This window comes from Dromaius novaehollandiae, chromosome 3 (assembly GCF_036370855.1).
Source record: "Dromaius novaehollandiae isolate bDroNov1 chromosome 3, bDroNov1.hap1, whole genome shotgun sequence".
NCBI classification, from domain to species: domain Eukaryota; kingdom Metazoa; phylum Chordata; class Aves; order Casuariiformes; family Dromaiidae; genus Dromaius; species Dromaius novaehollandiae.
In genome coordinates, this window is record NC_088100.1 from 63,450,406 (window position 1) to 63,465,580 (window position 15,175).

General features: G+C 36.3%; 1 protein-coding gene across 4 annotated transcripts in view; it reads right to left on the bottom strand.

Annotated features, from left to right (window-relative positions):
• Positions 1-15,175, bottom strand: part of HBS1L (HBS1 like translational GTPase) — a 65,985-nt gene that overhangs the window by 21,559 nt on the left and 29,251 nt on the right. For 3 of the 4 annotated variants that reach the window (XM_026119727.2, XM_026119745.2, XM_064509007.1), the window contains one exon: positions 5,136-5,244. In XM_026119727.2, coding sequence (XP_025975512.1) covers positions 5,136-5,244 — 109 coding nt within the window. Of the gene's footprint in view, positions 1-5,135; positions 5,245-13,671; positions 13,817-15,175 lie in introns of those variants that run through there. The other variant, XM_064509008.1, reaches the window with a different exon arrangement.

Here is a 15,175-nt window from a genome sequence, read left to right on the forward strand (position 1 = left end):
AAAAAAACTTAAAAAGACAACATTAGATGAAACTGGAATAAATGTAAACCAAAAACTTAACTCATGTTTTTCTACAGCTTTCCAAAATCCTCAAAGACTGTCACATCAAGCCTATCAAAAGACAAAAAAAAGTATCCTGAAAGACAGACTACTAGTAAGCTTCTAAATTCTACTTGTTTAGCTAGGTAATGATTTTTTTCTAGTCTTAGATTCTCTTGCAAGTCAAAGCATACTTCAGTAAGGATTCCATAAAGCAGGATGGATGCTGAGTTGCAGAATCCACACAGATTACAACATCTCAGAGAATCAACGTTACTGCCAGATAAATAATTGCTCTCTCACACTAGTAGCTTTTATTGTGAATACAATATGGCTGCCAAGTAGTTTCTATTTTGGGCAGTCCAAAGAAAAAGTGCTAGAAATAATGACTGAAACTAAGTCTACCAATCACAAAATTAGGCCTTGCTGCTATTTCAAGGGTACAATATTTGAAAAGTTAAGATTGCTCCATTTAGTGTTTTCCAGGTTTCAGAAACTACCACGTTTTGGAAGCCTGAAAACAGTCTATGCCATGATCAAGCAAGACTAGCTGTTTCAGCGGAGAAACATACTAATAACGGAGAGAGTGTATTATCTACTTACAGATCCTCTTTGATGAGAGGATTCAGCTTTCCGATCAGCCATGTTAGGGGAAGAAGAGAGGGAGTTTATTGATAAGTACCATTATACAGTCCCTCTCTTCTAGATAGGGAGATCGGCTAGTGAAATGTACAATTTGAGTCTCGCAAAAGCATGCCTAGAGAGATCTAGCCTAGAGAGATCTAACAAATAAGACCCTGATGGTTATATAACCCTCATGGCAACCAGATGAGTAATTTATTGAACAGCTTGGTAACAGCTCAAAGAAGTTCAAACGGATGTTAAGGAGCTTCATCTTTAAGTGTTGATGAAAAATGAATGACACTGAAAATGTTTTTCAGTAAGTCTTCTCCACCGAGATTTTTCAAAATTACTTGATGCTATTGAACAATTTGCCAGAAGACAGAGCATACAGGAGAGCACACTAGTACCTAGTATGCTCCTACCGTACTTCCCAATCAACTGTTTTTTCCTTCATAAGAGAACTACATAGAAGTGCCAAGAGCAGTCTCAGTGAGCAGTGTTCTATTAGCCAGCATTTGTGCCTAGCACACCTGCCAAGTCACTGCTAGCTGCTGCTGCACTGCCGTTGAATTCATCAACTTCCAACTTCTTTCAAAAGACAGAACTATTAAGTACCTCACATGTGCACTGAGGTCAGGTACCAAGAAAGCTTGACCACCAGCTACTCAGTCCTAGAGGACAAAAAAGCTTACCATAGCTTTTTGTTAGCAAATCAGAAGAGACATACAAAAGTCTGACAAGGACGAAGACTTAGTCAAAATTAGACCTGCCACATCAGAAACTTCCTACATTCTGTCTTGCTGACAAGGATAAGAGTAAACTCAATAAAATATTATGGTTACATCACCATTTTCTGGGAGAACCAGGAGATAGAAGAACATAGCACATGCTGTTAAAAGCAATGCTAAAAGTCACTCATCCTCACAGAAGCGTGTTCAACGAAGTTCACACTAGCATGCATTCAAAGAAGAACCTGAAAAGTTTATCTGGTGCAGACTAACTCTGCATAATTTAGCTTTTAAGCATTATTTTCAATCTTCTAGTCTGCATGCTTAGTGAATTATTTTTATACAACCGACTCTTTCGGAGTACTTACAGTCATTACAGAAATGTCTACATTTATTTCCCCTTTCAAAATTATTAATTACACAATATTGGTCAGGCTGGTTAAAATAATCACCCTTTTTTGCTAATATCTTTTCCTGACTTCCTTCATGACTAAACAGGAAGAAAAAGCCTGGTCATTAGTTTTGCTAGAGTATCAGAAAAACAATTTTTCAGAGTCGAACAAACCACATTTTCCATAGACAATCCTATTAAGAATACCTAGCGTTGGCATCAAAGGCAATCAATACTCACAGCAATTCATGACTCCTAATAATCCATTCATATTTTAAGAAAGATTCACTTAAGGAAGGGTCATGCCTCATAACAAGACTGAACTGTACAGACTGTATAGCTAGTCAAAGAAGGGTTATTTTTGTTAATGTTAGCCCACTGTTTTAAAAACACAGTCCATGAATTAAGATCCCATAAAAGGTGACTACAAAAGCTAGTTCATATATACTATGTAATCTCTTGCAGTTGTTAAGTTTCTTATGGTGTCTGCACCAATGCCGCACAAATATTGAGATGAGGGAGGAGGCAGCAAACTGAAAAAGCTGATAATTTATTACAGGTGCTTTAGAATCCAAATTTCTTATAGCTGCTATGAAAAATTTGTAATCCTGTGCGTTTGGTCAGATCTACACTGCATAATCAAGAGATCTTTATTGTCTACAAACCCTTTGCAGTACAGTTACCAACACAACACCAATGAAAACGCGGACTGAAAAATGTTTAGTAGAAATAGCCTTAGATGTTACTAAACACAGATTCATTCTGTTCCCTGACAACTCACTCTTATGCTGCCAAATTTCCAGGAAATAGCTACAGAATTAAAAACCACTGGTACTCAAGGGGTTGGGGAGAGGGGTTAATGTTCTGCTTCCTCAGATTCAGAAGTGGATATGTAACAGCTACAAAATCATGCTAAGCTTGTAAGAGAACACTAGTGTTCAGCTAACCATACCATATTTAGCACATCAGCAAGACTTCACACAAAAAGGGTGGAAAGGAGCCTATAGGTAAGTAAGGAATCAGGCAAAGTCCACTACCCTGCAGCAGGGAGAGGAATAGTTCAGTGCAAACACTATCAAGGCCTCTTCCCCCAAAACATGCAGATTCAGAACTGTGTAAGAGCAAAACCACAGTTGTGCCTTGGTAGTGCCTCCACAGTGGCTGAGGATGAAAGAGCAAAGGAGACTATTACAGATTCCTTGAAGCAGGGGTCTTTAGACATGCAGATAACTTTCTAGTTTCAGTTGGACTTCCTTCCATATTGATTAGCTGTGCTCCAAATCGCATACTCTTCTTTTACAAACTGTTCCACTTCATTCCTAGTCTTCCTAGCTTGAAGCTAATGCCAACCCCTATGACAACTCCTCTTCCATTATTTTCCACTCATCTAACCCCTCCTAAATCTACATCCCTAATGTGGCTAACATGGCATTTGCAACCATCATGCTGTTCATGCCATACTACCCTGTGCTCTTTCCTTATTTTATCTAATCTAACTGAAAATTGTATAGGATAAGGACTGCTACTATGTTCATCCGATTTCTAGAGCAATAGAGGCTTGGCAATAGGGAGTTTAAACTACCTTCACAATGATGAGGATTTATACTCAGAGGGATTACCAGCAGGTCCTCAAGAGTTAATCTTTTCTGTCAGAAAACCACATGTCACTAAAATGAAAGTAAGCACAATGCTAACTGTATTTCAGGGTCCCTGAAGAGAAGGAGAGTGGCTAAGAACCATGTTAGAACCAACCATTTTTCTCAAAGCCTAAGTGATCGCCCTAGCCTATCAAGGAATTATAATAGCTTACAGATGGGGAAGCATTCTTCTTACCTCCTCCTTCCCTGAGGAGTGGGCCCACATATATAAGATGTAGCAGTCACTAAGTACTGGGCATGCAAAATTCTTTTTTAAAAAACATTTTAAATGGTGATCATTACAGCCAAAATATTCTATCACTACCATCCCCACTGCACATTTCAAGGCCTAGCCTGCAAATCCTTTTCACTCCTTTGAGATTGTTTTTTATAAACTTTTATTCAAGTGTTTTTAATCCACTGAGAACCCAATGAAAAACTCCAGCTTATAAAAGGTTTAACAGAAACACTAGGGATGAATTTTCAGGAATGTACTGATCAAGTTCTGCTGTCCTTTCCAGAGTTGCTAACTGGGGGGGAGGGAATCTATGCTCTCTCTTCTGTATCACGAATCTCAAATACCACAGAAAGTCGATTTTGAAAGGCTGAAAAACTTTTCACTTGGAGTTTATTGCATCTAGGTAGCTAAGAGACATCACTTTCATTCAGCAATTGCATTTGGCAGGTTTAAGGAAGTAACATCAGCCTCACACCTATCAAATACGCTTAAATACTAAGTAGATATAACTGCTTGCCTTCCATGCAGTTTCATTAAGGATGAACAAAACACAGTAAAATAGAGACCATGATACCCTCTTGCTCCTAAAAATGCCTTCCAAATAAGAACTGCAAGTACTGTGGGACTAGGAGGGGAAGTATGCAGTGCTTATGCTTGCTCATCTTTTTCCTGTGGATGAACTGTGGAATTTCTTGACACAGACACACTGGCTATCACAAGACGGGGTTCGAAAACAAAACAGCACATCCAAGTAAAAAAAACAAATAGAAACACCCTAATCCAAAAGAGGATGCATACACCACAGAATGCCACATGCAATGGTATTTCACAGAATGTATTCCCAGCACACTTGACCTGTCCTTATCTATATGTTACGTACTGTTGGCTACTGCTGAAGGTGGACCCCAACCCAGCATGTCTTTTTATGCTCTTACAAGATACATCCTAACTTGGAACTGTTGAATAGTATTTCTAATTTTCTAAGAAGGACCAATTTCTTCTCTACAACAGTTGTACCCTGGCCACCTGTTAAAGTTAATAAAAGCTGCAGAGGAAGGCAAAATTTAGCAATAAGCGATCATTTTCCCCATAAATTATTCTTAAATGTATTACTTCCTTTGAAGAACAAGCAATTACAGTTAAGATTTATTGATTTCGTAATTCCACTTAGAGAACTAAATTTAAAATAAACGAACCCCAAGAAAGTTCAGTATTCTATGAAGCGGATGTTTAAACAATCTGACTAGCTGATATCTCTCTGTACTATTCATAGTGAAAGGATTTGTTAAACTCAAAACGTGAGGTACCATCTTCTGAAAGTAATTATGAGTCAAACAAGAAGCTGAGATGGTTAGTTCTGGAGAGTGACACTAAAACTGCTGTAAAAATAGAAAAAAAGAAGAAGAAAACTTGCTACAGGTGCATCAGTCTGAAAGAAGGGCTGCTGATGTACCTTGATGTATGAGGGCTTGGCTTACCATGGAACTTCAAATCCCATAGACTGTTTCTTCCCAGACACTGTCATTTTGGTAACTTTTGGAACAATTTCAGATTCCATTCTGGCTGACTGGGAATCCCTTGATTTTCCTAGTAATAGACAAAAAGTAAGTTTGAACTTATGGTTGAGACTAAATATGCAGTTTAACAAGTTACATTCCTTCTCTTCAACCCAACGATACCAGTCTGTGATAGTAATGAACCCTCACAGTTTTCTTACTTGCATTTATTACATATTTATTCAAGTTAATCTCAAACATTTTTTGTGAAAATCTCATCTGTTTCTCCAACCATTCAGATGACAGCTATACCATTCAAGAGCTTTACTATTTGATAGGAGTTCTGCAGAATTCCAGTAGTACTTTATGCAAGATAAGGAAGATGAAGAAAGGTTTTGCAGCTGCTCACTAGCTGATTAGGTTAGTTCTCATTTAGAGTTCTGCTTTTACCTTAACATCACTGAGCCTCTAGGCTACTGCATGGTAAAACGTCTAGCTCACGTACTGCTAACAGCAGCACAGAGCTAAGTGTGGGCTACCAAGTTTCCCTGAAAGCTGGGAACAAATAGTTGTCTCATACTGAATTATGTCAAAGTAGCCAAGCAATTCCCGAGCTGACTAATTTAAAGGTAATTTAGGAGCAATTATCAGAGTTGAAAAACTTAATTCCCTTATAGGTACAAATTTTTACTGTAGCTTAAATGAAAACACAATTACAGTAAGGTTTTCTTTTTGAAATTACATTCAGACCTAATAGTGCAGTTTCTTGGAAATCTGTGAAAAAGTGATTTACCTTGGGGGAGGGGGGGGGGGCGCGCAGAGGTAAACTAGCTCTTACCTTTCCACAATTCCCTCTTTAATATCTCATGATCCCTCCTCCATTTAAGAAAAAAAAATCTAGCTTTACAGCATGAATGACAACTTTGCCTTGTGTTCTAAATGATGTTATGTACACAGAAAAGCAAAACAGAATAATCTGAATTCAAAATTAAATTGTAATTTTTAAGCATTCTTCACCTATTGATGAATCTGAAAAGAAAACTGGAAAAATGCAGCTACCCTTCAAATAATCCGGTGATTCTGATAGCCATAATCACATGAATATTTTGAATACCAAATTAATATTTTAAGTGTTTTAGATCACTACTCTAAGATGAGCTGTTGCAGTCATTTGATCCTACTCATGTAGGTTAACTCTACTGTGATCTAAAATACGAGAGCTATACCTTAAAAACCACATAATCATATTGCTAGACAGGTTACGTATAAAGTTGTGGTCAAGACTGTTGAAGATATGTTTCAGGTAAGGAAACAGAATACCACAGACAGGTCTATAATAGACAGCACACCAAAATAGCTGAGGTTTTTGTTTTTTGGTTTTTTTTTAAAGAATCTCACAATAGATTGAGACATTGTTATTTAATTGATTACTTAGTCTTCATCTTCCTCATTTGTTTCATCTGCTGTTTCTCATATTTTATTTGTATGCCACCTGAAGATCCATGGAAAAATTAATCTGTAGGGGTATTCTTAACAGTTGCATACAAAGTACACTGCAAATAAGGAATAACAGTAACAAAAAATATAAAGGCAATAGCACAAATTATGTTTTACAAAATCACAAATCCTGTAGCTGACAAAAAAATAGCCAGGATTAAAAAAACTCAAGTCACTGGACAAGGATCACCAGTTAAATACGAGGTTCTCATTCCATCTTCAAGTTCCTAAACAGGTCACCTACAGCATTTCTTAAGTTAATCACTTGAATTACATTAAAAATTACACCGTTTTTGTTGCCAACTTAGTTTGTTTCTTTCCACTTCAATTCTAACAACTTTCAGTCAGCCATCTCCTTCAGCTGCTAGTTAAACATGAATCCTTAAATGTCATTTCAAAGCTAAATTGCAGATAATTCTCAGAAAATACGCTGTTTGAAATCTGGCTGTTTGGAATTAAAAATGACAAAAACAATTATGAAATTGAAATGAGATTAGTTGAAAGAAACCAAGGTAACAATTGGTATCACATAACTCGGAATCTATTAGCAATATTTGTTACATATGATCCAAAAATTAAGTGCTAGAGGTTTTGCAAAACACATTTTCTCTAAATGATTTAGAACTTCAGCTTCACTCTGTACAGCAATCATTGGGGTGTCTGACACTGATCCAAAGTTAAATGTACAAGGAGACTGAAATACATTCAACGTATTAAGTACTTGACATGTGTTTGAAGGAAAGCAAAATAATAATCCTCAAAAGTATTACACTTCTCATTTTCCAGATAAAATCCACAACAATAGACAATTCATTAAAACTACATGACTGAGACAATCATTTATTTCTTTACCATGCAACAAGCATCTGAGATAATGCACATTGAAGAAACATATTTTATACCACTGTACAGTAATCAAATGATGCTGTTATGAGAGAAAGTTCCACATGCAAAATACCTAACAAGGTTAAGAAAACAGGGTTTGAAAAACAAAAAACAACAAAAAATGAAGCCTAGAACATTCACAGTATGCAACATACGACAGCGCAGAAACCTAAACCTATAGATTAGGAAAATAGTAAAAGTTGTCAGAAGGTGCAAAAAAAAAAAAAATTAATATGAAGCTCAGGACAAAATAAAACTGTCCATTGACAGCACTGAGTGATTTTGTTTGTTTGTTTTTAAGCACTAACACTTCAATATAGGGTGGAGCAAGGAGGCAGACCAGGAGCATAAAATGGCAAACCAAACCACTAGAAGATAGGTCTCAAAGAGTAGCATCCAAGTAGATGCAAAGACAGTACAAGAATTATCAGTAAACTTGCTGACAGAAGGAAGCATCTAACAGCACTTCTGACTTCTGTGTTTTTGTAACCAAGCACAATAAAATCAAGCAATGCTACTCACTTAAGGACCAAGCCCGTTTTTCGAAGAACTTTGTGCACTGCAGACACCATTAAAGATTATTACCATTATCAAGAAAACGTTACTCCATATAAATAAAGTCTTCAAATTCACAATCCTTTTCAATGGCAAGATGGGAGGACAAACCAACTGTCCTTGTTTTGTCCTCCTAAGTTCAATAATTATGAGCTTCAGTGTGAGGGATAGAAGTCCAGGAAAGGAATATACTTTACTATCTACTCTATAGGGCACTGCAGAGAAGTGAATGATAAATTCTTATCTGCTTTAGCAGACAAGGCCAAAACTAAATAGCACTTAACAGATCAAATGCAAATCCTTAAATTGTACCTTGGAACTCAATGGAACTCAACACACAACACTGGTACAATTCTTAACAGAAGTACTTCTTAATCATGAAGCAGAGCATACTATGGCAACTAAAGTGTACTGCACCCCTGGAAAAGGTCCGGTAGCAGTAATCCCAATATAATTAGGACAAGAGCAGCTGTGATAATACCAGCCTCTGAAGGGAAAGGATAAGCTTTTTGCCAAGAAAGTCTTTATAAACATCCTTCAGACCTACTGTCATTTGGGCATCCTTAGGCACAAAAGTAAGTAACTAAAGGACAGTATGTTTCCTAAATCAAGAAGATACATGAAATAAAAACAAAAAGGGCATACTGACAATTGCATCTTTATTAAACTTATTATTATTCATACTTTTGCCTCCTAAGCAAGCCCCAATGCCTCCTTGCTACATTTAGCTGAGTCAAGCATTACAAAAAACAAAAACGAGAGGATCACATACATACAAAATACATACACTAATTTGCCAATCTGAAAAATTCGAGAGCAAGAGATTTTACTGAAAAGGAGATTCCATAAAAATGCTGCCAATTAACTAACTTAATACTAGGAAACATAAAGAAGTCTTCCATCTATGAAAATAGAAAGCATACATTTGTAAATTATAAAAATAAGTGCTTGTTGGTATGACATTTATCACAGTTCAAAATGTTTAAAAACCAAACTTCTAGCCCTTCCTATTTCAAGAACAGTATTTTTCAGACAAATACTTACTATTGAGACTATACTGACATCAGCATAGCTGGACTACAGCATATCATATCTACAAGATAACCACTACTACAAAACAAAACATCCACTAGTACACTTTCCTCAGTATTACATTAGGAGGAGCCTAATACCAAAGGGAATAAATAGACCTGTACTGACTTTACTCCAGTACAACTACGGCAGTACTGACAATTTGACAGACAAGGAACTTTTCCCTTTATTAATCTTCTCTTTGTTTGCTTTTACCTCTCCTGTGACTGCCCTTTGGTCTTCTGATTGAAAAGCTTTTTGATTTGGTCAGACATGATTATATAACAGTACCAGCTCTAACTCCAAACTTATTATGACTACAACCCTGAAATCTGACTGTGCAATAAAGTATTTGCAGATTGAATAATAAGAAGTTTCACACAGAAATACATATACAGGAAGCAAACAAAACATAGGGACAGTGCTTAAAAATGAACACCCAGAGAAACTTTTCAAGCTAGAATAGCAGAACTATATGGATATAATCAACCACATTCCTTTACCATAAGCAACTCCCTAGATTCTGGATTTCCTTTGTAAAAATGATTTTAAAGGTTACCTGCAAAAATTTTTTTTACCAAAAAAAAAAATAAAAAGTTGGGGGGGGGGCGCTTCTTTATCACACATAACAGGCTTGAGAAGTTCTTCTTTCCAGGGTGGGTGGGTGTGTGTATACACACACATGTGTGCGCAAACACATATATATACATACATACACACACACACACACCCAACAGGTAGGTAAATACCAGTCTTTTCTCTAATTTTGTTGGAAGTAGGAGATGCAGCTATTTTTTCAGTGCTTGGAACAGTCAATTGCTAGTCTACTTTATTCCCAGGTAGTTTAGAGGTACATAAAAATAACAGGAGTCTGCTAAACAGTGACCAGCTCAGGTGACAAATTTTGATACCAAATAGAGAGCAACAAAGGGGTTTGCTGGCATATTCAGAGAAACACAAACTAGCACTGAGTATTCAAATCTACTCTTAGTTCAGATGACTGCATCTTTTGACCAGAAAAACAAAATGCCACTGATTTCTATTCCTACTCTTACACAACAAATTCTCATACATCTCCTTCCAAATTGTATTCCTCTCAGTAAATTGTACCATGGAACTGGAACTTCCAGTCAACTCCACCATTACACAGAGAGGCTGCTTCTGATAAGACAAAGTACAATTTTTATCATGCCAGAGTTCAGTTTGCAAAACAAGAAGGGAAGAATACCAAGGTGTTAGGCATGTCTTGAATCCACGCTTTCTCACATGGCAAACTCATATTAGTAAGTCCCATCTACTCTCCACAGGGCACCCATCTGCAGTTAAAAAAATACTTGGTGTTTGTTTGTTTGGGGAGGTTTTACTTTATTTCAGCAATTCTTTTTCAGTATATTTCCCAACAGTTGGCATTGCTACAACTGGGAGGGTAGTAAAGCACCAAGTAATCTCTAAACCTAGTTTTGTCAGGGAAAAAGACAGTGTATCAAAAGAAGATACCCATACAAAATAACTAGCAGTGTATTAGCACTGGCAAAGGAGTGCACATAGAGTTATTAGCTCCTTTAGTTCTATTAGCAACCAAAAACTTCTTCCACTTTTTCTGACAGACATTTCTGTACTGAAAGCTAAATATTCCTAAGAAACCCCATTGAATTCAAATTCATTTCTGTGACAAAGACAAATATCTATTCTAATACTAGAGATAATCCAATTATCATTTTTCTGTGCAGCACAATCTCATTGCTGGAATGACAGTATGATTTTTCAGTACAAAACTTTTTTCCAATATATTTTTCTAGTGGTGTTCAATAGTAAAAATTTGTATTAAACACTAATATTTATCCCTCAAACTAGAAGCTCTATTTAATAAGCTTCTTATGAATTGCAGTAAACTGCACTCCAGTCTAGATAAATCACACTTAAAAACAACATAAGCAAACAAAAAAAAGTATAACCAGCACCACCATGAAAAACATATGCATGTAACCATGCCTTCTGATCTGGAAGATACCGTTTGCATCCCTTGCTCTGCTACAGACTTTCTATATAACCACAAACAAGTCACTTACACCTTTGTCTACCCATTATGCAGCAACATCCACCAATTAAATAGAAGATAAAAGACAGCGCACTGGTTTTGTGCTTATACCACTGTGTCATGAGCTTGTTCCAACTATGTTTTGTGACTCACTTATTTAGAAAAAGAAAAATCTGTTTTGCTTACGCTACTGGCAATGTTCAACTGTTGAGTGTATTAGTAATAATGGAAGCACACTCAAGATATAATTCTGGCTGAAAAGCAGACAATAATCAAAATCTATGTCAAGATAATATTTCCCTTGCTATGTGCTGTGCTATCATTTAGAACTAATTTTAAGGCATTACAATTGTGAAAATCTTCTAAATATGGACAACGCATGAGACAACAGATGCAGAGATGCCAGCCTGACCACATGCAACTTCACACTCGCAAGCATTTATCTACGACCTGTTTGCCCACATATATGGCAAACATTTTTACATTAACATCTAATTACACACATCCATCATTGTAACCAGCTATTTTGAAATGCTGACCAAAACCTACCCAGCTGACATGCTTCAAACTGTTTACATACTTACATATATGCCATAAAACTCAACAGTTCTAACCTAAACAAAACCCTTTATTCTCCTTAAGAGTACAGCAGTATCTTTCCACTTCAAAATTTCACAGTGCATAAGAAAAAGAACGCTAAGATATATAAAGTACGTTAAATTAAAAGGAAATACAGTACTGAATATGATCATTTTTTGTATAATTTAAACCAATTACGCGAAACTATCACAAATTCTACACAACACTCTTTAGTGAAGCTTTTCAAAGAGCAGATGGGATCTTCAGTGGCAGTTATCTGTATTACTAACTCACAACATACAAATATCTTGGCAAGAGACTCTTATGGTATAGAGAGTTAGCAATATCAACACATGACAGTGCTGGGAATATAGTTCAGAAGTTCAGGATTCTCAACCATATGCTACCACCACAGAATTTAGAACTTCCCAAATTTCCTGAATTTACACAGTTTGCTAACCTTTAAAAGATTCTGCCTACAGGTAATTCACAATGTACTCATCCCTATATCCCAGCATTTAAACGTCTTGATTAAAAGCAAAAGCTTAGTGACAGTCTGCTGCACATGTGAGAAGCAAGAAGTTCAAAATAAAGAAATCCTTTTTCTTGTAAATATATAAAGCAATACAGGATAATGGGAAAAGGAAAACTTTAATGATTTTTAGAAGTCTCTCCCATTCTTCTGTTATTCTAGGAATGTCAGCAGCTCTCTAAAGAGCATCTCAGATAGCAAAGAAACACCACTTAGCTCTAATCAATATTGTTGTTTAAAAAAAGTAACATATTACTCTCTTGTATCTAAATTCTACCAACTCAAAACACCTACTTTTAGGAACAGACATGATAACCAAATATATTATTATGAACTGCAATATACAATTAATGCTACTGAATATCCAGCACATTTAAATGTAACATAACAGTCCAAAATAAAAAAGTTAGCATGCTAAATCACCCCACAGTATTGAGACACAACCACCCAAAAGGTATTATTAAAAACAATTCCCCAAACAAGAACATTTAAGTTTTTCTTTTTAAAAGAAAGGTTATTTCCTAATAGAAACCACAGTCAGGGGTTTTCCAGGTAACTTCATCTTGTTGTTATAAGTATTACCTTCTCTGCAAAGTTTCAGAAGGTGATTTTTTTTTCATGAAATTGGGAGTAGGCATTTTCACTGAAAATAAAAACATTTACTAGTACCTGACTACAAGGTATTTTTAAGGTTTTGATACATTGAGGCGATACAGCAGGCTACTGAGTGATTTTCTTAAGTACCACCAACATGGGCCAAATTCTCTGTGGAACACAACATCCCAACAATTTACCACCCCAAGACTGGAGTTCCAAAAGAGTTTCCTTAACTACTTCCAGTTCCAGAAAACTTCCAGTTGCAAAAACTGAATATGCAGTAGGCACAGTCAGAAGGGCCAGCAGCCTAGCCTGTTACAGTTAGTCAGCACTTTTCATTGTTAAGGCTTTGCTTTCAACACATTAACACATTTCAACACATTCAACATTTGGCAAGTTGAACTCCTTAGTTCAAACATTTATTTGTCCAAGTGAAATGCCTATCTGAGGCTGAATTTTCTTTTTTCAAGAAGGGGAGAATAGGGAAACTGCCATCAGACAGAATGGTTCATTTCCAAAAATGGCATCTGGAAAAAAATAATTTGCATAAATTAAATCCTTCTAGTCAACTTTCCATCTTCTAAAAATCCACCCAAATTTGGCCTTAGAAAACTGCTTGCACATTCTCATATGACTTCCTAAAATTTAACAGCTAAGTTTCCCAAAGACTTCATTGATATTAAGTACGCAGCTTCTGCACAGATTTGGGGATTGGGTTTTGCAAGTGCAGCTATTCTTGGCCAGGCCGAACTAAGTCCTCTTACCTAAACCAAGAGCAGATCCTGCCTCTCCTGTGGTCTCAGTAATTTCTTGCTGCATCAGAAAATTGAAGGTGAGAATCTGCCTGGGGTAAACAAAAAGTAAACAAGACTGGGGGGCAAGGATAGGTGGCATGCAGGGCCCAAACTGGATGCTTGATTCAAACACAATGAAATAAGAAGGTGAACAGAGTAGAGAAAGATACTGGAAGCTAGTAAGCAGAAACCAACATTAAAGTAAATGTTGGCAAGGAGCAAGACAAACAGATTAGCAAGGACAGTCAAGGACTGCAGGAATCAATAAAGTAGAGAAGACAGCACGAGAGATGTAACAAGGAAAAAGAACTTGATCATATCAGTCACAGACTAACACATGAAACTTGGAGAAAAACCATGTGGAAGGAAAAATAGAAAACAAGAGGACACATACTTCAGTGTGTGACAAATTACTGCAGAAGCTAAACATGAACAAAGGAAGCAAAAGAGAATCAGAGCTGAAGATGAATGCAAACTATGGGTAGAAGAAAGTGAACAGGCAAAAAACCCATGGCCAATGATTGGAAATTAGAGAGGAAACTGGGAATGGCTAAGCAAGGAGTTTGGAGCAATAAAGCAAAAAGCAAAAAACAAAAAACAAAAAAAAACCACTGCAACAAAAAATTTGGAGTAAAACACAACAGAATGTTGTGTTTAGAGCAAAAAATAGGAACTAAATGAAAAACTGAGAACATAACTAAATAAAATAGAGGAATAGGCTTGTTGAGGAGGAGGATATGAGAAAGACAGAGGTACTAACATAAGTTCAAGTTGGAATGGAAGGGGCACAATGAGTTATAACTAGGCAACAGCACATTTTCTTTCCTGTCCAGAACTTAGCCAGAGTTTTCAGAGTTTTACCATTCCTCTTGCCATTAACATTTCCACCCCAACCAAAGCCAGATGATACAGAAAATAGCAGTCAGCTACTGCAGCATTCTCTTGCTCTTGTTAGCTGAAACAAAGACTTTTCAATGGAACTGTTTGGGCCATCAGGGCTTTTTTTAATTAATCAAATCATATGTATTCAAATACTCAAACATTATAGAATTAAGACTGCCTATGAAATCTATTTTTCACTATGACCCTTTATCGTACTCATTCCATTGAGTGGTATTCATCTAATGAGCTACCAGTATTTCCTTTTTTCTCATTCATTCTATCATTACACAGTAGCCAATCCTTACTCTAGGACACCAAACAGTTCGTGTTTTCATGGATTTTTCTTTTCTACTCATCACTACAGTATCTGCAGGCTTCACAATCAACATTTTCACCACTTCATCTTCTCACATGAGGTAAAGACATTGTGATAAAAAAATACTAATTTGGAATATCTGATGTCCTACATGAACATGATGTCTTAGAATAGCATAATACTTTTTTTTTAATATCGAATTTCTTACTGACCTCTGTTACAGTTGTAAGTATTCCATTTTTGAGCAAATTAGAATTTGTTATGTCTCAAGTTCCA